Below are 19,470 nucleotides of genomic sequence, written 5' to 3' on the forward strand. Positions count from 1 at the left end.
CTGTGCTCCCCACTAACACGTGATCGGTTTGTGTTGCAGCTGCAGAAGCAGAGGAAGAACGTGGCCCTGATGAAGGCCGTGCTGAGCAGCAGAGTCCACGTCGACGCCGTCGACTACGTGAGAAAGGCGGCCATCTTTTATTTCACAGGAAGCTCCGCCCACTTCTGACGGATCACATGTGTGTGTGTTGCAGAAGGGAAACACGGCTCTGCACTACGTTTGTCTGAGGAAAAGTCACCCTCTGGTTCCTCTGCTGCTGCAGCGAAACGCCCGAACCGACATCGAGAACAACGTAGGTGGAAAACGGCGAGATGCAGAGACTCTGAGGCGTTAGAGACTCTGAGGTGTTAGAGACTCTGAGGCGTTAGAGACTCTGAGGTGTTAGAGACTCTGAGGCGTTAGAGACTCTGAGGTGTTAGAGACTCTGAGGTGTTAGACTCTGAGGTGTTAGACTCTGAGGTGTTAGAGACTCTGAGGTGTTAGACTCTGAGGTGTTAGAGACTCTGAGGTGTTAGACTCTGAGGTGTTAGAGACTCTGAGGTGTTAGAGACTCTGAGGTGTTAGAGACTCTGAGGTGTTAGACTCTGAGGTGTTAGAGACTCTGAGGCGTTAGACTCTGAGGTGTTAGAGACTCTGAGGTGTTAGAGACTCTGAGGCGTTAGAGACTCTGAGGTGTTAGAGACTCTGAGGCGTTAGAGACTCTGAGGTGTTAGACTCTGAGGTGTTAGAGACTCTGAGGTGTTAGACTCTGAGGTGTTAGACTCTGAGGTGTTAGAGACTCTGAGGTGTTAGACTCTGAGGTGTTAGAGACTCTGAGGTGTTAGACTCTGAGGTGTTAGACTCTGAGGCGTCAGAGACTCTGAGGTGTTAGACTCTGAGGCGTTAGAGACTCTGAGGCGTTAGAGACTCTGAGGTGTTAGAGACTCTGAGGTGTTAGAGACTCTGAGGTGTTAGAGACTCTGAGGCGTTAGAGACTCTGAGGTGTTAGAGACTCTGAGGCGTTAGAGACTCTGAGGCGTTAGAGACTCTGAGGCGTTAGACTCTGAGGTGTTAGACTCTGAGGCGTTAGAGACTCTGAGGTGTTAGAGACTCTGAGGTGTTAGAGACTCTGAGGTGTTAGACTCTGAGGTGTTAGAGACTCTGAGGCGTTAGAGACTCTGAGGTGTTAGAGACTCTGAGGTGTTAGACTCTGAGGTGTTAGAGACTCTGAGGCGTTAGAGACTCTGAGGTGTTAGAGACTCTGAGGCGTTAGAGACTCTGAGGTGTTAGAGACTCTGAGGTGTTAGACTCTGAGGTGTTAGAGACTCTGAGGTGTTAGAGACTCTGAGGTGTTAGAGACTCTGAGGTGTTAGAGACTCTGAGGTGTTAGAGACTCTGAGGCGTTAGACTCTGAGGCGTTAGACTCTGAGGTGTTAGAGACTCTGAGGTGTTAGACTCTGAGGCGTTAGACTCTGAGGCGTTAGACTCTGAGGTGTTAGACTCTGAGGTGTTAGAGACTCTGAGGTGTTAGAGACTCTGAGGTGTTAGAGACTCTGAGGCGTTAGACTCTGAGGTGTTAGACTCTGAGGTGTTAGAGACTCTGAGGTGTTAGACTCTGAGGCGTTAGACTCTGAGGTGTTAGAGACTCTGAGGTGTTAGACTCTGAGGTGTTAGAGACTCTGAGGCGTTAGACTCTGAGGTGTTAGACTCTGAGGTGTTAGACTCTGAGGTGTTAGAGACTCTGAGGTGTTAGAGACTCTGAGGCGTTAGACTCTGAGGTGTTAGACTCTGAGGTGTTAGACTCTGAGGTGTTAGAGACTCTGAGGCGTTAGACTCTGAGGCGTTAGACTCTGAGGTGTTAGAGACTCTGAGGTGTTAGAGACTCTGAGGTGTTAGAGACTCTGAGGTGTTAGAGACTCTGAGGTGTTAGACTCTGAGGTGTTAGAGACTCTGAGGCGTTAGACTCTGAGGCGTTAGACTCTGAGGTGTTAGAGGACTCTGAGGCGTTAGACTCTGAGGCGTTAGACTCTGAGGCGTTAGAGACTCTGAGGTGTTAGACTCTGAGGTGTTAGACTCTGAGGTGTTAGACTCTGAGGTGTTAGAGACTCTGAGGAGTTAGACTCTGAGGCGTTAGACTCTGAGGTGTTAGAGACTCTGAGGTGTTAGACTCTGAGGTGTTAGACTCTGAGGCGTTAGAGACTCTGAGGTGTTAGAGACTCTGAGGTGTTAGAGACTCTGAGGTGTTAGAGACTCTGAGGTGTTAGAGACTCTGAGGTGTTAGAGACTCTGAGGTGTTAGAGACTCTGAGGTGTTAGACTCTGAGGCGTTAGAGACTCTGAGGTGTTAGAGACTCTGAGGTGTTAGAGACTCTGAGGTGTTAGACTCTGAGGCGTTAGAGACTCTGAGGTGTTAGAGACTCTGAGGCGTTAGAGACTCTGAGGTGTTAGACTCTGAGGCGTTAGAGACTCTGAGGCGTTAGACTCTGAGGTGTTAGAGACTCTGAGGTGTTAGACTCTGAGGCGTTAGAGACTCTGAGGTGTTAGAGACTCTGAGGCGTTTAGAGACTCTGAGGTGTTAGAGACTCTGAGGCGTTAGAGACTCTGAGGTGTTAGACTCTGAGGTGTTAGACTCTGAGGCGTTAGAGACTCTGAGGTGTTAGAGACTCTGAGGCGTTAGAGACTCTGAGGCGTTAGACTCTGAGGCGTTAGAGACTCTGAGGCGTTAGACTCTGAGGCGTTAGAGACTCTGAGGTGTTAGACTCTGAGGCGTTAGAGACTCTGAGGTGTTAGAGACTCTGAGGTGTTAAAGACTCTGAGGTGTTAGAGACTCTGAGGCGTTAGAGACTCTGAGGCGTTAGACTCTGAGGCGTTAGAGACTCTGAGGTGTTAGAGACTCTGAGGTGTTAGAGACTCTGAGGCGTTAGAGACTCTGAGGCGTTAGACTCTGAGGCGTTAGAGACTCTGAGGTGTTAGAGACTCTGAGGTGTTAGAGACTCTGAGGTGTTAGACTCTGAGGTGTTAGAGACTCTGAGGTGTTAGACTCTGAGGTGTTAGAGACTCTGAGGCGTTAGAGACTCTGAGGTGTTAGAGACTCTGAGGTGTTAGAGACTCTGAGGTGTTAGACTCTGAGGTGTTAGAGACTCTGAGGTGTTAGAGACTCTGAGGTGTTAGACTCTGAGGGGTTAGAGACTCTGAGGCGTTAGACTCTGAGGCGTTAGAGACTCTGAGGTGTTAGAGACTCTGAGGTGTTAGGAGACTCTGAGGGTGTTAGACTCTGAGGTGTTAGAGACTCTGAGGTGTTAGACTCTGAGGTGTTAGAGACTCTGAGGTGTTAGAGACTCTGAGGTGTTAGAGACTCTGAGGCGTTAGACTCTGAGGTGTTAGAGACTCTGAGGTGTTAGACTCTGAGGCGTTAGACTCTGAGGTTGTTAGAGACTCTGAGGTGTTAGACTCTGAGGTGTTAGAGACTCTGAGGCGTTAGACTCTGAGGTGTTAGACTCTGAGGTGTTAGACTCTGAGGTGTTAGACTCTGAGGTGTTAGAGACTCTGAGGTGTTAGAGACTCTGAGGCGTTAGACTCTGAGGTGTTAGACTCTGAGGTGTTAGACTTGAGGTGTTAGAGACTCTGAGGCGTTAGACTCTGAGGTGTTAGACTCTGAGGTGTTAGAGACTCTGAGGCGTTAGACTCTGAGGCGTTAGACTCTGAGGTGTTAGAGACTCTGAGGTGTTAGAGACTCTGAGGTGTTAGAGACTCTGAGGTGTTAGAGACTCTGAGGTGTTAGAGACTCTGAGGTGTTAGACTCTGAGGTGTTAGAGACTCTGAGGCGTTAGACTCTGAGGCGTTAGACTCTGAGGTGTTAGAGACTCTGAGGCGTTAGACTCTGAGGTGTTAGACTCTGAGGTGTTAGAGACTCTGAGGCGTTAGACTCTGAGGCGTTAGAGACTCTGAGGTGTTAGACTCTGAGGTGTTAGACTCTGAGGTGTTAGACTCTGAGGTGTTAGAGACTCTGAGGCGTTAGACTCTGAGGCGTTAGACTCTGAGGTGTTAGAGACTCTGAGGTGGTAGACTCTGAGGCGTTAGACTCTGAGGTGTTAGACTCTGAGGCGTTAGAGACTCTGAGGTGTTAGAGACTCTGAGGTGTTAGAGACTCTGAGGTGTTAGAGACTCTGAGGTGTTAGAGACTCTGAGGTGTTAGAGACTCTGAGGTGTTAGACTCTGAGGCGTTAGAGACTCTGAGGTGTTAGAGACTCTGAGGCGTTAGAACTCTGAGGTGTTAGACTCTGAGGGTGTTAGAGACTCTGAGGTGTTAGAGACTCTGAGGTGTTAGACTCTGAGGCGTTTAGAGACTCTGAGGCGTTAGAGACTCTGAGGTGTTAGAGACTCTGAGGTGTTAGACTCTGAGGCGTTAGACTCTGAGGTGTTAGAGACTCTGAGGTGTTAGACTCTGAGGCGTTAGAGACTCTGAGGCGTTAGAGACTCTGAGGTGTTAGAGACTCTGAGGTGTTAGACTCTGAGGCGTTAGAGACTCTGAGGTGTTAGACTCTGAGGTGTTAGACTCTGAGGCGTTAGAGACTCTGAGGTGTTAGAGACTCTGAGGCGTTAGAGACTCTGAGGCGTTAGACTCTGAGGCGTTAGAGACTCTGAGGTGGTAGACTCTGAGGCGTTAGAGACTCTGAGGCGTTAGAGACTCTGAGGTGTTAGACTCTGAGGCGTTAGAAGACTCTGAGGTGTTAGACTCTGAGGCGTTAGAGACTCTGAGGTGTTAGAGACTCTGAGGTGTTAGAGACTCTGAGGCGTTAGAGACTCTGAGGCGTTAGACTCTGAGGCGTTAGACTCTGAGGCGTTAGAGTACTCTGAGGTGTTAGAGACTCTGAGGTGTTAGAGACTCTGAGGCGTTAGACTCTGAGGCGTTAGAGACTCTGAGGTGTTAGAGACTCTGAGGTGTTAGAGACTCTGAGGTGTTAGAGACTCTGAGGTGTTAGACTCTGAGGTGTTAGAGACTCTGAGGTGTTAGACTCTGAGGTGTTAGAGACTCTGAGGCGTTAGAGACTCTGAGGTGTTAGAGACTCTGAGGTGTTAGAGACTCTGAGGTGTTAGAGACTCTGAGGTGTTAGACTCTGAGGGTTAGAGACTCTGAGTGTTAGACTCTGAGGTGTTAGAGACTCTGAGGTGTTAGACTCTGAGGCGTTAGAGACTCTGAGGCGTTAGAGACTCTGAGGCGTTAGAGACTCTGAGGCGTTAGAGGACTCTGAGGCGTTAGACTCTGAGGTGTTAGAGACTCTGAGGTGTTAGAGACTCTGAGGCGTTAGACTCTGAGGTGTTAGAGACTCTGAGGCGTTAGACTCTGAGGTGTTAGAGACTCTGAGGCGTTAGAGACTCTGAGGTGTTAGAGACTCTGAGGCGTTAGAGACTCTGAGGCGTTAGACTCTGAGGCGTTAGAGACTCTGAGGTGTTAGAGACTCTGAGGTGTTAGACTCTGAGGTGTTAGACTCTGAGGTGTTAGACTCTGAGGCGTTAGAGACTCTGAGGCGTTAGACTCTGAGGTGTTAGACTCTGAGGCGTTAGAGGACTCTGAGGTGTTAGAGACTCTGAGGCGTTAGAGACTCTGAGGTGTTAGAGACTCTGAGGTGTTAGAGACTCTGAGGTGTTAGAGACTCTGAGGCGTTAGAGACTCTGAGGTGTTAGAGACTCTGAGGTGTTAGAGACTCTGAGGTGTTAGAGACTCTGAGTGTTAGACTCTGAGGTGTTAGAGACTCTGAGGCGTTAGAGACTCTGAGGCGTTAGAGACTCTGAGGTGTTAGAGACTCTGAGGTGTTAGAGACTCTGAGGTGTTAGACTCTGAGGTGTTAGAGACTCTGAGGCGTTAGAGCTCTGAGGCGTAGACTCTGAGGCGTTAGACTCTGAGGTGTTAGACTCTGAGGTGTTAGAGACTCTCAGGTGTTAGAGACTCTGAGGTGTTAGAGACTCTGAGGCGTTAGAGACTCTGAGGCATTAGAGACTCTGAGGCGTTAGAGACTCTGAGGCGTTAGAGACTCTGAGGCGTTAGAGACTCTGAGGTGTTAGAGACTCTGAGGCGTTAGAGACCTCTGAGGCGTTAGAGACTCTGAGGAGTTAGAGACTCTGAGGCGTTAGAGACTCTGAGGCATTAGAGACTCTGAGGTGTTAGAGACTCTGAGGCGTTAGAGACTCTGAGGCGTTAGAGACTCTGAGGCGTTAGAGACTCTGAGGTGTTAGAGACTCTGAGGTGTTAAGACTCTGAGGTGTTAGAGACTCTGAGGCGTTAGAGACTCTGAGGCGTTAGACTCTGAGGCGTTAGACTCTGAGGTGTTAGACTCTGAGGTGTTAGAGACTCTGAGTAGACTCTGAGGTGTTAGACTCTGAGGTGTTAGAGACTCTGAGGCGTTAGACTCGGAGGTGTTAGAGACTCTGAGGTGACTCTGAGGTGTTAGACTCTGAGGTGTAAGACTCAGAGGGTTAGACTCTGAGGGTTAGAGACTCTGAGGCGTTAGACTCTGAGGTGTTAGAGACTCTGAGGTGTTAGACTCTGAGGTGTTAGACTCTGAGGTGTAGAGACTCTGAGGCGTTAGACTCTGAGGTGTTAGAGACTCTCAGTGTAGGCTCTGAGGTTAGACTCTGAGGTGTTAGAGACTCTGAGGCGTTAGACTCTGAGGTGTTAGAGACTCTGAGGTGTTAGACTCTGAGGTGTTAGAGACTCTGAGGCGTTAGACTCTGAGGTGTTAGAGACTCTGAGGTGTTAGACTCTGAGTGTTAGAGACTCTGAGGTGTTAGAGACTCTGAGGTGTTAGATGACTCTGAGGTGTTAGAGACTCTGAGGTGTTAGAGACTCTGAGGTGTTAGAGACTCTGAGTGTTAGACTCTGAGGTGTTAGACTCTGAGGTGTTAGAGACTCTGAGGTTAGACTCTGAGTGTTAGAGGACTCTGAGGTGTTAGAGACTCAAGGTGTTAGACTCTGAGGTGTTAGAGACTCTGAGGCGTTAGACTCTGAGGTGTAGAGACTCTGAGGTGTTAGACTCTGAGGTGTTAGAGACTCTGAGGTGTTAGAGACTCTGAGGTGTTAGAGACTCTGAGGTGTTAGAGACTCTGAGGTGTTAGAGACTCTGAGGTGTTAGACTCTGAGGTGTTAGACTCTGAGGTGTTTAGAGACTCTGAGGTGTTAGACTCTGAGGTGTTAGAGACTCTGAGGTGTTAGAGACTCTGAGGCGTTAGACTCTGAGGCATTAGAGACTCTGAGGTGTTAGAGGACTCTGAGGTGTTAGAGACTCTGAGGTGTTAGAGACTCTGAGGTGTTAGACTCTGAGGCGTTAGAGACTCTGAGGCGTTAGAGACTCTGAGGCGTTAGAGACTCTCAGGTGTTAGAGACTCTGAGGTGTTAGAGACTCTCAGGGTAGAGACTCTGAGGTGTTAGAGACTCTGAGTGTTAGACTCTGAGGTGTTAGAGACTCTGAGGTGTTAGACTCTGAGGTGTTAGAGACTCTGAGGTGTTAGACTCTGAGGTGTTAGAGACTCTGAGGTGTTAGAGACTCTGAGGCGTTAGAGACTCTGAGGCGTTAGAGACTCTGAGGTGTTAGACTCTGAGGTGTTAGAGACTCTGACGGTGTTAGACTCTGAGGTGTTAGAGACTCTGAGGTGTTAGAGACTCTGAGGCGTTAGAGACTCTGAGGCGTTAGACTCTGAGGCGTTAGAGACTCTGAGGGGTTAGAGACTCTGAGGTGTTAGACTCTGAGGTGTTAGACTGAGGTGTTAGAGACTCTGAGGTGTTAGAGACTCTGAGGTGTTAGACTCTGAGGCGTTAGACTGAGGTGTTAGAGACTCTGAGGTGTTAGACTCTGAGGTGTTAGAGACTCTGAGGTGTTAGAGACTCTGAGGCGTTAGAGACTCTGAGGTGTTAGACTCTGAGGTGTTAGAGACTCTGAGGTGTTAGAGACTCTGAGGCGTTAGAGACTCTGAGGTGTTAGACTCTGAGGTGTTAGAGACTCTGAGGTGTTAGAGACTCTGAGGTGTTAGACTCTGAGGCGTTAGACTGAGGCGTTAGAGACTCTGAGGCGTTAGACTCTGAGGTGTTAGAGACTCTGAGGTGTTAGAGACTCTGAGGCGTTAGAGACTCTGAGGCGTTAGACTCTGAGGTGTTAGAGACTCTGAGGCGTTAGAGACTCTGAGGCGTTAGACTCTGAGGTGTTAGAGACTCTGAGGTGTTAGAGACTCTGAGGTGTTAGACTCTGAGGCGTTAGACTCTGAGGCGTTAGACTGAGGCGTTAGAGACTCTGAGGCGTTAGACTCTGAGGTGTTAGAGACTCTGAGGTGTTAGAGACTCTGAGGCGTTAGAGACTCTGAGGCGTTAGACTCTGAGGTGTTAGAGACTCTGAGGTGTTAGAGACTCTGAGGCGTTAGAGACTCTGAGGTGTTAGACTCTGAGGCGTTAGACTCTGAGGCGTTAGAGACTCTGAGGTGTTAGAGACTCTGAGGCGTTAGAGACTCTGAGGGGTTAGAGACTCTGAGGTGTTAGACTCTGAGGTGTTAGACTCTGAGGTGTTAGACTCTGAGGCGTTAGACTCTGAGGCGTTAGAGACTCTGAGGGGTTAGAGACTCTGAGGTGTTAGACTCTGAGGTGTTAGAGACTCTGAGGTGTTAGACTGAGGTGTTAGAGACTCTGAGGTGTTAGACTGAGGTGTTAGAGACTCTGAGGTGTTAGACTCTGAGGCGTTAGAGACTCTGAGGGGTTAGAGACTCTGAGGTGTTAGACTCTGAGGTGTTAGACTCTGAGGTGTTAGACTCTGAGGTGTTAGACTCTGAGGTGTTAGAGACTCTGACGTGTTAGACTCTGAGGCGTTAGAGACTCTGAGGCGTTAGAGACTCTGAGGCGTTAGAGACTCTGAGGCGTTAGAGACTCTGAGGTGTTAGAGACTCTCAGGTGTTAGAGACTCTGAGGCGTTAGACTCTGAGGGGTTAGAGACTCTGAGGGGTTAGAGACTCTGAGGCGTTAGAGACTCTGAGGCGTTAGAGACTCTGAGGCGTTAGCGACTCTGAGGCGTTAGAGACTCTGAGGCGTTAGAGACTCTGAGGCGTTAGAGACTCTGAGGCGTTAGAGACTCTCAGGTGTTAGAGACTCTGAGGCGTTAGAGACTCTGAGGTGTTAGAGACTCTGAGGTGTTAGAGACTCTGAGGTGTTGACTCTGAGGCGTTAGAGACTCTGAGGTGTTAGACTCTGAGGTGTTAGAGACTCTGAGGCGTTAGAGACTCTGAGGCGTTAGAGACTCTGAGGTGTAGATCTGAGGTGTTAGAGACCTCTGAGGTGTTAGAGACTCTGAGGTGTTAGACTCTGAGGTGTTAGAGACTCTGAGGCGTTAGAGACTCTGAGGCGTTAGAGACTCTGAGGCGTTAGAGACTCTGAGGTGTTAGAGACTCTGAGGTGTTAGAGACTCTGAGGTGTTAGAGACTCTGAGGTGTTAGACTCTGAGGTGTTAGACTCTGAGGGTGTTAGAGACTCTGAGGTTGTTAGACTCTGAGGTGTTAGACTCTGAGGTGTTAGACTCTGAGGTGTTAGAGACTCTGAGGCGTTAGAGACTCTGAGGTGTTAGACTCTGAGGTCTTAGACTCTGAGGCTGTAAGACTCTGAGGCGTTAGGACCTCTGAGGCGTTAGAGACTCTGAGGTGTTAGAGACTCTGAGGCGTTAGAGACTCTGAGGTGTTAGAGACTCTGAGGTGTTAGAGACTCTGAGGCGTTAGAGACTCTGAGGCGTTAGAGACTCTGAGGTGTTAGAGACTCTGAGGTGTTAGAGACTCTGAGGTGTTAGAGACTCCTGAGGTGTTAGAGGACTCTGAGGTGTTAGAGACTCTGAGTGTTAGAGACTCTGAGGTGTTAGACCTCTGAGGCGTTAGAGACTCTGAGGTGTTAGAGACTCTGAGGCGTTAGAGACTCTGAGGTGTTAGACTCTGAGGTGTTAGACTCTGAGGTGTTAGACTCTGAGGTGTTAGAGACTCTGAGGCGTTAGAGACTCTGAGGTGTTAGACTCTGAGGTGTTAGAGACTCTGAGGCGTTAGACTCTGAGGCGTTAGACTCTGAGGCGTTAGACTCTGAGGCGTTAGAGACTCTGAGGTGTTAGACTCTGAGGTGTTAGACTCTGAGGCGTTAGAGACTCTGAGGTGTTAGAGGACTCTGAGGTGTTAGAGACTCTGAGGAGTTAGAGACTCTGAGGCGTTAGAGACTCTGAGGTGTTAGAGACTCTGAGGTGTTAGAGACTCTGAGGCGTTAGACTCTGAAGGCGTTAGAGACTCTGAAGGTGTTAGACTCTGAGGCGTTAGAGACTCTGAGGTGTTAGAGACTCTGAGGTGTTAGAGACTCTGAGGCGTTAGAGACTCTGAGGCGTTAGAGACTCTGAGGTGTTAGAGACTCTGAGGTGTTAGAGACACTGAGGTGTTAGACTCTGAGGTGTTAGAGACTCTGAGGCGTTAGACTCTGAGGTGTTAGACTCTGAGGCGTTAGAGACTCTGAGTGTTAGACTCTGAGGTGTTAGACTCTGAGGTGTGAGACTCTGAGGTGTTAGAGACTCTGAGGTGTTAGAGACTCTGAGGTGTTAGAGACTCTGAGTGTTAGAGACTCTGAGGCGTTAGAGACTCTGAGGCGTTAGACTCTGAGGTGTTAGACTCTGAGGTGTTAGAGACTCTGAGGCGTTAGACTCTGAGGTGTTAGACTCTGAGGCGTTAGAGCCTCTGAGGTGTTAGACTCTGAGGCGTTAGAGACTCTGAGGCGTTAGACTCTGAGGCGTTAGAGACTCTGAGGTGTTAGAGACTCTGAGGCGTAGAGACTCTGAGGCGTAGAGACTCTGAGGTGTTAGAGACTCTGAGGTGTTAGAGACTCTGAGGCGTTAGGAGACTCTGAGGTGTGAGACTCTGAGGTGTTAGACTCTGAGGCGTTAGAGACTCTGAGGCGATTAGAGACTCGAGGCGTTAGAGACTCTGAGGTGTTAGAGACTCTGAGGTGTTAGAGACTCTGAGGCGTTAGAGGACTCTGAGGTGTTAGAGACTCTGAGGCGTTAGAGACTCTGAGGTGTGAGACTCTGAGGTGTTAGACTCTGAGGCGTTAGAGACCTCTGAGGTGTTAGAGACTCTGAGGCGTTTAGGACTCTGAGGCGTTAGAGACTCTGAGGTGTTAGACTCTGAGGTGTTAGACTCTGAGGTGTTAGAGACTCTGACGGCGTTAGAGACTCTGAGGCGTTAGAGACTCTGAGGTGTTAGAGACTCTGAGGCGTTAGAGACTCTGAGGCGTTAGACTCTGAGGTGTTAGAGACTCTGAGGCGTTAGACTCTGAGGTGTTAGACTCTGAGGTGTTAGAGCTCTGAGGTGTTAGAGACTCTGAGGCGTTAGAGACTCTGAGGTGTTAGAGACTCTGAGGCGTTAGACTCTGAGCGTTTAGAGACTCTGAGGTTTAGAGACTTGAGGTGTTAGCTCTGAGGTGTTAGAGACTCTGAGGTGTTAGACTCTGAGGTGTTAGACTCTGAGGTGTTAGAGACTCTGAGGTGTTAGAAGACTCTGAGGTGTTAGAGACTCTGAAGGTGTTAGACTCTGAGGTGTTCGAGACTCTGAGGTGTTAGAGACTCTGAGGCGTTAGACTCTGAGGACGTTAGAGACTCTGAGGCGTTAGACTCTGAGGCGTTGAGAAGACTCTGAGGCGTTAGGACTCTGAGGGGTTAGACTCTGGGTGTTAGAGACTCTGAGGTGTTAGAGACTCTGAGGATCGCGTTAGAGACTCTGAGGTGTTAGAGACTCTGAGGTGTTGAGACTCTGAGGTGTTAGAGACTCTGATGGTGTTAGACTCTGAGGCGTTAGAGACTCTGAGGTGCGTTAGAGACTCTGAGGTGTTAGAGACTCTGAGGTGTTAGACTGAGTGTTAGACTCTGAGGCGTTAGAGACTCTGAGGTGTAGACTCTGAGGTGTTAGAGACTCTGAGGCTGTTAGAGACTCTGAGGTGTTAGAGACTCTGAGGGTTAGAGACTCCTGAGGCGTTAGAGACTCTGAGGCGTTAGAGACTCTGAGGTTTAGAGGACTCTGAGGTGTTAGAGACTCTGAGTGTTAGAGACTCTGAGTGCGTGTTAGACTCTGAGGCAGTTAGAGACTCTGAGGCGTTAGACTCTGAGGTGTTAGAGACTCTGAGTGTAGACTCTGAGGCGTTAGACTCTGAGGCGTTAGCAGACTCTGAGGCGATTAGAGACTCTGAGGCGTTAGACTGAGGTGGTTAGAGACTCTGAGGGCGTTAGAGACTCCTGAGGCGTAGACTGAGGTGTTAGAAGACTCTGGAGGCGTTAGAGACTCTGAGGCGTTAGAGACTCTGAGGCGTTAGAGACTCTGAGGCGTTAGAGACTCTGAGGCGTTAGAGGACCTCTGAGGTGTTAGAGGACTCTGAGGAGTTAGAGACTCTGAGGCGTAGACTCTGAGGTGTTAGACTCTGAGGCGTTAGAGACTCTAGACTCTGAGGTGTTAGACTCTGAGGCGTTAGAGACTCTGAGGTGTTAGACTCTGAGGCGTTAGAGACTCTGAGGTGTTAGAGACTCTGAGGTGTTAGAGACTCTGAGGTGTTAGAGACTCTGAGGCGTTAGACTCTGAGGTGTTAGAGACTCTGAGGTGTTAGACTCTGAGGTGTTAGACTCTGAGGCGTTAGAGACTCTGAGGCGTTAGAGACTCTGAGGCGTTAGAGACTCTGAGGCGTTAGAGACTCTGAGGCGTTAGACTGAGGTGTTAGAGACTCTGAGGCGTTAGAGACTCTGAGGCGTTAGACTGAGGTGTTAGAGACTCTGAGGCGTTAGACTGAGGTGTTAGAGACTCTGAGGTGTTAGAGACTCTGAGGTGTTAGAGACTCTGAGGCGTTAGAGACTCTGAGGTGTTAGACTCTGAGGCGTTAGACTCTGAGGCGTTAGACTGAGGTGTTAGACTGAGGTGTTAGACTCTGAGGCGTTAGAGACTCTGAGGCGTTAGACTCTGAGGTGTTAGAGACTCTGAGGCGTTAGAGACTCTGAGGTGTTAGACTCTGAGGCGTTAGAGACTCTGAGGCGTTAGAGACTCTGAGGCGTTAGACTCTGAGGTGTTAGACTCTGAGGTGTTAGAGACTCTGAGGTGTTAGACTCTGAGGCGTTAGAGACTCTGAGGCGTAAGACTCTGAGGCGTTAGAGACTCTGAGGTGTTAGACTCTGAGGTGTTAGACTCTGAGGCGTTAGAGACTCTGAGGTGTTAGAGACTCTGAGGTGTTTGACTCTGAGGTGTTAGAGACTCTGAGGTGTTAGACTCTGAGGCGTTAGAGACTCTGAGGCGTTAGACTCTGAGGTGTTAGACTCTGAGGTGTTAGAGACTCTGAGGCGTTAGAGACTCTGAGGCGTTAGAGACTCTGAGGCGTTAGAGACTCTGAGGTGTTAGAGACTCTGAGGCGTTAGAGACTCTGAGGCGTTAGAGACTCTGAGGTGTTAGAGACTCTGAGGCGTTAGAGACTCTGAGGTGTTAGAGACTCTGAGGTGTTAGAGACTCTGAGGCGTTAGAGACTCTGAGGTGTTAGAGACTCTGAGGCGTTAGAGACTCTGAGGTGTTAGAGACTCTGAGGTGTTAGAGACTCTGAGGTGTTAGAGACTCTGAGGCGTTAGAGACTCTGAGGTGTTAGAGACTCTGAGGCGTTAGACTCTGAGGTGTTAGACTCTGAGGTGTTAGACTCTGAGGTGTTAGACTCTGAGGTGTTAGAGACTCTGAGGCGTTAGAGACTCTGAGGCGTTAGAGACTCTGAGGCGTTAGAGACTCTGAGGTGTTAGAGACTCTGAGGCGTTAGAGACTCTGAGGCGTTAGAGACTCTGAGGCGTTAGAGACTCTGAGGTGTTAGACTCTGAGGTGTTAGAGACTCTGAGGCGTTAGAGACTCTGAGGCGTTAGACTCTGAGGTGTTAGAGACTCTGAGGCGTTAGAGACTCTGAGGCGTTAGACTCTGAGGTGTTAGAGACTCTGAGGCGTTAGAGACTCTGAGGTGTTAGAGACTCTGAGGCGTTAGACTCTGAGGTGTTAGAGACTCTGAGGCGTTAGAGACTCTGAGGTGTTAGACTCTGAGGTGTGAGACTCTGAGGTGTTAGAGACTCTGAGGCGTTAGAGACTCTGAGGCGTTAGACTCTGAGGTGTTAGAGACTCTGAGGTGTTAGAGACTCTGAGGTGTTAGAGACTCTGAGGCGTTAGAGACTCTGAGGTGTTAGAGACTCTGAGGTGTTAGAGACTCTGAGGTGTTAGAGACTCTGAGGCGTTAGACTCTGAGGTGTTAGAGACTCTGAGGCGTTAGACTCTGAGGTGTTAGACTCTGAGGTGTTAGAGACTCTGAGGCGTTAGACTCTGAGGTGTTAGACTCTGAGGTGTTAGACTCTGAGGTGTTAGAGACTCTGAGGCGTTAGAGACTCTGAGGCGTTAGAGACTCTGAGGCGTTAGAGACTCTGAGGCGTTAGAGACTCTGAGGCGTTAGAGACTCTGAGGCGTTAGACTCTGAGGTGTTAGACTCTGAGGTGTTAGACTCTGAGGCGTTAGACTGAGGTGTTAGACTCTGAGGCGTTAGAGACTCTGAGGTGTTAGAGACTCTGAGGCGTTAGACTCTGAGGTGTTAGACTCTGAGGCGTTAGAGACTCTGAGGTGTTAGAGACTCTGAGGTGTTAGACTCTGAGGTGTTAGACTCTGAGGCGTTAGAGACTCTGAGGTGTTAGACTCTGAGGCGTTAGACTGAGGCGTTAGAGACTCTGAGGCGTTAGAGACTCTGAGGCGTTAGAGACTCTGAGGTGTTAGAGACTCTGAGGTGTTAGAGACTCTGAGGTGTTAGAGACTCTGAGGCGTTAGAGACTCTGAGGCGTTAGAGACTCTGAGGTGTTAGAGACTCTGAGGTGTTAGAGACTCTGAGGCGTTAGAGACTCTGAGGTGTTAGAGACTCTGAGGCGTTAGAGACTCTGAGGTGTTAGAGACTCTGAGGTGTTAGAGACTCTGAGGTGTTAGAGACTCTGAGGCGTTAGAGACTCTGAGGTGTTAGAGACTCTGAGGCGTTAGACTCTGAGGTGTTAGACTCTGAGGTGTTAGAGACTCTGAGGCGTTAGAGACTCTGAGGCGTTAGAGACTCTGAGGCGTTAGAGACTCTGAGGTGTTAGAGACTCTGAGGCGTTAGAGACTCTGAGGCGTTAGAGACTCTGAGGTGTTAGACTCTGAGGTGTTAGAGACTCTGAGGCGTTAGAGACTCTGAGGCGTTAGACTCTGAGGTGTTAGAGACTCTGAGGCGTTAGAGACTCTGAGGCGTTAGACTCTGAGGTGTTAGAGACTCTGAGGCGTTAGAGACTCTGAGGTGTTAGAGACTCTGAGGCGTTAGACTCTGAGGTGTTAGAGACTCTGAGGCGTTAGAGACTCTGAGGCGTTAGACTCTGAGGTGTTAGAGACTCTGAGGTGTTAGAGACTCTGAGGCGTTAGAGACTCTGAGGTGTTAGACTCTGAGGTGTGAGACTCTGAGGTGTTAGAGACTCTGAGGCGTTAGAGACTCTGAGGCGTTAGACTCTGAGGTGTTAGAGACTCTGAGGTGTTAGAGACTCTGAGGTGTTAGAGACTCTGAGGTGTTAGAGACTCTGAGGCGTTAGAGACTCTGAGGTGTTAGAGACTCTGAGGTGTTAGAGACTCTGAGGTGTTAGAGACTCTGAGGCGTTAGACTCTGAGGTGTTAGAGACTCTGAGGCGTTAGACTCTGAGGTGTTAGACTCTGAGGTGTTAGAGACTCTGAGGCGTTAGAGACTCTGAGGTGTTAGACTCTGAGGTGTTAGAGACTCTGAGGCGTTAGACTCTGAGGTGTTAGAGACTCTGAGGCGTTAGAGACTCTGAGGCGTTAGACTCTGAGGTGTTAGAGACTCTGAGGTGTTAGAGACTCTGAGGCGTTAGAGACTCTGAGGCGTTAGACTCTGAGGTGTTAGAGACTCTGAGGCGTTAGACTCTGAGGTGTTAGACTCTGAGGTGTTAGAGACTCTGAGGCGTTAGAGACTCTGAGGTGTTAGACTCTGAGGTGTTAGACTCTGAGGTGTTAGAGACTCTGAGGCGTTAGAGACTCTGAGGCGTTAGAGACTCTGAGGCGTTAGAGACTCTGAGGCGTTAGAGACTCTGAGGCGTTAGAGACTCTGAGGCGTTAGACTCTGAGGCGTTAGACTCTGAGGTGTTAGACTCTGAGGTGTTAGACTCTGAGGCGTTAGACTCTGAGGCGTTAGACTCTGAGGTGTTAGACTCTGAGGTGTTAGACTCTGAGGTGTTAGACTCTGAGGCGTTAGAGACTCTGAGGTGTTAGAGACTCTGAGGCGTTAGACTCTGAGGTGTTAGACTCTGAGGCGTTAGAGACTCTGAGGCGTTAGACTCTGAGGCGTTAGACTCTGAGGTGTTAGACTCTGAGGTGTTAGACTCTGAGGTGTTAGACTCTGAGGCGTTAGAGACTCTGAGGTGTTAGAGACTCTGAGGCGTTAGACTCTGAGGTGTTAGACTCTGAGGCGTTAGAGACTCTGAGGTGTTAGAGACTCTGAGGTGTTAGACTCTGAGGTGTTAGACTCTGAGGCGTTAGAGACTCTGAGGTGTTAGACTCTGAGGCGTTAGACTGAGGCGTTAGAGACTCTGAGGCGTTAGAGACTCTGAGGCGTTAGAGACTCTGAGGTGTTAGAGACTCTGAGGTGTTAGAGACTCTGAGGTGTTAGAGACTCTGAGGCGTTAGAGACTCTGAGGTGTTAGAGACTCTGAGGTGTTAGAGACTCTGAGGTGTTAGACTCTGAGGCGTTAGAGACTCTGAGGCGTTAGACTCTGAGGCGTTAGAGACTCTGAGGTGTTAGAGACTCTGAGGCGTTAGACTCTGAGGTGTTAGACTCTGAGGCGTTAGACTCTGAGGCGTTAGAGACTCCGAGGTGTTAGAGACTCTGAGGTGTTAGAGACTCTGAGGTGTTAGAGACTCTGAGGTGTTAGAGACTCTGAGGTGTTAGACTCTGAGGTGTTAGACTCTGAGGTGTTAGACTCTGAGGTGTTAGAGACTCTGAGGTGTTAGACTCTGAGGTGTTAGAGACTCTGAGGCGTTAGACTCTGAGGCGTTAGACTCTGAGGTGTTAGACTCTGAGGTGTTAGAGACTCTGAGGTGTTAGACTCTGAGGTGTTAGACTCTGAGGTGTTAGAGACTCTGAGGCGTTAGACTCTGAGGCGTTAGAGACTCTGAGGTGTTAGAGACTCTGAGGCGTTAGAGACTCTGAGGCGTTAGAGACTCTGAGGCGTTAGAGACTCTGAGGTGTGAGACTCTGAGGTGTTAGACTCTGAGGCGTTAGAGACTCTGAGGTGTTAGAGACTCTGAGGTGTTAGAGACTCTGAGGCGTTAGAGACTCTGAGGCGTTAGAGACTCTGAGGCGTTAGAGACTCTGAGGTGTTAGAGACTCTGAGGCGTTAGACTCTGAGGCGTTAGAGACTCTGAGGTGTTAGACTCTGAGGTGTTAGACTCTGAGGTGTTAGACTCTGAGGTGTTAGACTCTGAGGTGTTAGACTCTGAGGTGTTAGACTCTGAGGTGTTAGACTCTGAGGTGTTAGAGACTCTGAGGTGTTAGAGACTCTGAGGCGTTAGAGACTCTGAGGTGTTAGACTCTGAGGTGTTAGAGACTCTGAGGTGTTAGAGACTCTGAGGCGTTAGAGACTCTGAGGTGTTAGAGACTCTGAGGCGTTAGAGACTCTGAGGTGTTAGACTCTGAGGCGTTAGAGACTCTGAGGTGTTAGAGACTCTGAGGTGTTAGAGACTCTGAGGTGTTAGACTCTGAGGTGTTAGAGACTCTGAGGCGTTAGACTCTGAGGTGTTAGAGACTCTGAGGTGTTAGAGACTCTGAGGCGTTAGAGACTCTGAGGCGTTAGAGACTCTGAGGCGTTAGACTCTGAGGTGTTAGAGACTCTGAGGTGTTAGAGACTCTGAGGTGTTAGAGACTCTGAGGTGTTAGAGACTCTGAGGTGTTAGAGACTCTGAGGTGTTAGACTCTGAGGCGTTAGAGACTCTGAGGTGTTAGAGACTCTGAGGCGTTAGACTCTGAGGTGTTAGAGACTCTGAGGTGTTAGAGACTCTGAGGCGTTAGAGACTCTGAGGCGTTAGAGACTCTGAGGCGTTAGACTCTGAGGTGTTAGAGACTCTGAGGCGTTAGAGACTCTGAGGCGTTAGAGACTCTGAGGTGTTAGAGACTCTGAGGCGTTAGAGACTCTGAGGCGTTAGAGACTCTGAGGCGTTAGAGACTCTGAGGTGTTAGACTCTGAGGTGTTAGACTCTGAGGCGTTAGAGACTCTGAGGCGTTAGAGACTCTGAGGCGTTAGAGACTCTGAGGCGTTAGACTGAGGTGTTAGAGACTCTGAGGCGTTAGAGACTCTGAGGCGTTAGACTGAGGTGTTAGAGACTCTGAGGCGTTAGACTGAGGTGTTAGACTCTGAGGTGTTAGACTCTGAGGCGTTAGAGACTCTGAGGCGTTAGAGACTCTGAGGTGTTAGACTCTGAGGCGTTAGACTCTGAGGCGTTAGACTCTGAGGCGTTAGAGACTCTGAGGTGTTAGAGACTCTGAGGTGTTAGACTCTGAGGTGTTAGAGACTCTGAGGCGTTAGAGACTCTGAGGTGTTAGACTCTGAGGCGTTAGACTCTGAGGTGTTAGACTCTGAGGCGTTAGACTCTGAGGTGTTAGACTCTGAGGCGTTAGACTCTGAGGCGTTAGAGACTCTGAGGCGTTAGAGACTCTGAGGTGTTAGAGACTCTGAGGTGTTAGAGACTCTGAGGCGTTAGACTCTGAGGCGTTAGACTCTGAGGCGTTAGAGACTCTGAGGTGTTAGAGACTCTGAGGTGTTAGACTCTGAGGTGTTAGAGACTCTGAGGTGTTAGACTCTGAGGTGTTAGACTCTGAGGTGTTAGAGACTCTGAGGTGTTAGAGACTCTGAGGTGTTAGACTCTGAGGTGTTAGACTCTGAGGTGTTAGAGACTCTGAGGTGTTAGAGACTCTGAGGTGTTAGACTCTGAGGTGTTAGACTCTGAGGTGTTAGAGACTCTGAGGTGTTAGAGACTCTGAGGTGTTAGAGACTCTGAGGCGTTAGACTCTGAGGTGTTAGACTCTGAGGCGTTAGAGACTCTGAGGTGTTAGAGACTCTGAGGTGTTAGACTCTGAGGTGTTAGAGACTCTGAGGTGTTAGAGACTCTGAGGTGTTAGACTCTGAGGTGTTAGAGACTCTGAGGTGTTAGAGACTCTGAGGTGTTAGACTCTGAGGTGTTAGACTCTGAGGTGTTAGACTCTGAGGTGTTAGAGACTCTGAGGTGTTAGAGACTCTGAGGTGTTAGAGACTCTGAGGCGTTAGAGACTCTGAGGTGTTAGACTCTGAGGCGTTAGACTCTGAGGTGTTAGACTCTGAGGCGTTAGACTCTGAGGCGTTAGAGACTCTGAGGCGTTAGAGACTCTGAGGCGTTAGACTCTG

At 49.6% G+C, this 19,470-nt stretch overlaps 1 protein-coding gene across 1 annotated transcript in view; it reads left to right on the forward strand.

Annotated features, from left to right (window-relative positions):
- ankrd22 (ankyrin repeat domain 22) overlaps positions 1-19,470 on the forward strand; it is a 33,300-nt gene that overhangs the window by 6,753 nt on the left and 7,077 nt on the right. Inside the window, exons 4-5 of the mRNA XM_075458394.1 lie at positions 40-117; positions 194-292. Coding sequence (XP_075314509.1) covers positions 40-117; positions 194-292 — 177 coding nt within the window. The remainder of the gene's footprint in view (positions 1-39; positions 118-193; positions 293-19,470) is intronic.

This window comes from Odontesthes bonariensis, chromosome 23 (genome assembly GCF_027942865.1).
Source record: "Odontesthes bonariensis isolate fOdoBon6 chromosome 23, fOdoBon6.hap1, whole genome shotgun sequence".
Classification (NCBI taxonomy): Eukaryota; Metazoa; Chordata; class Actinopteri; order Atheriniformes; family Atherinopsidae; genus Odontesthes; species Odontesthes bonariensis.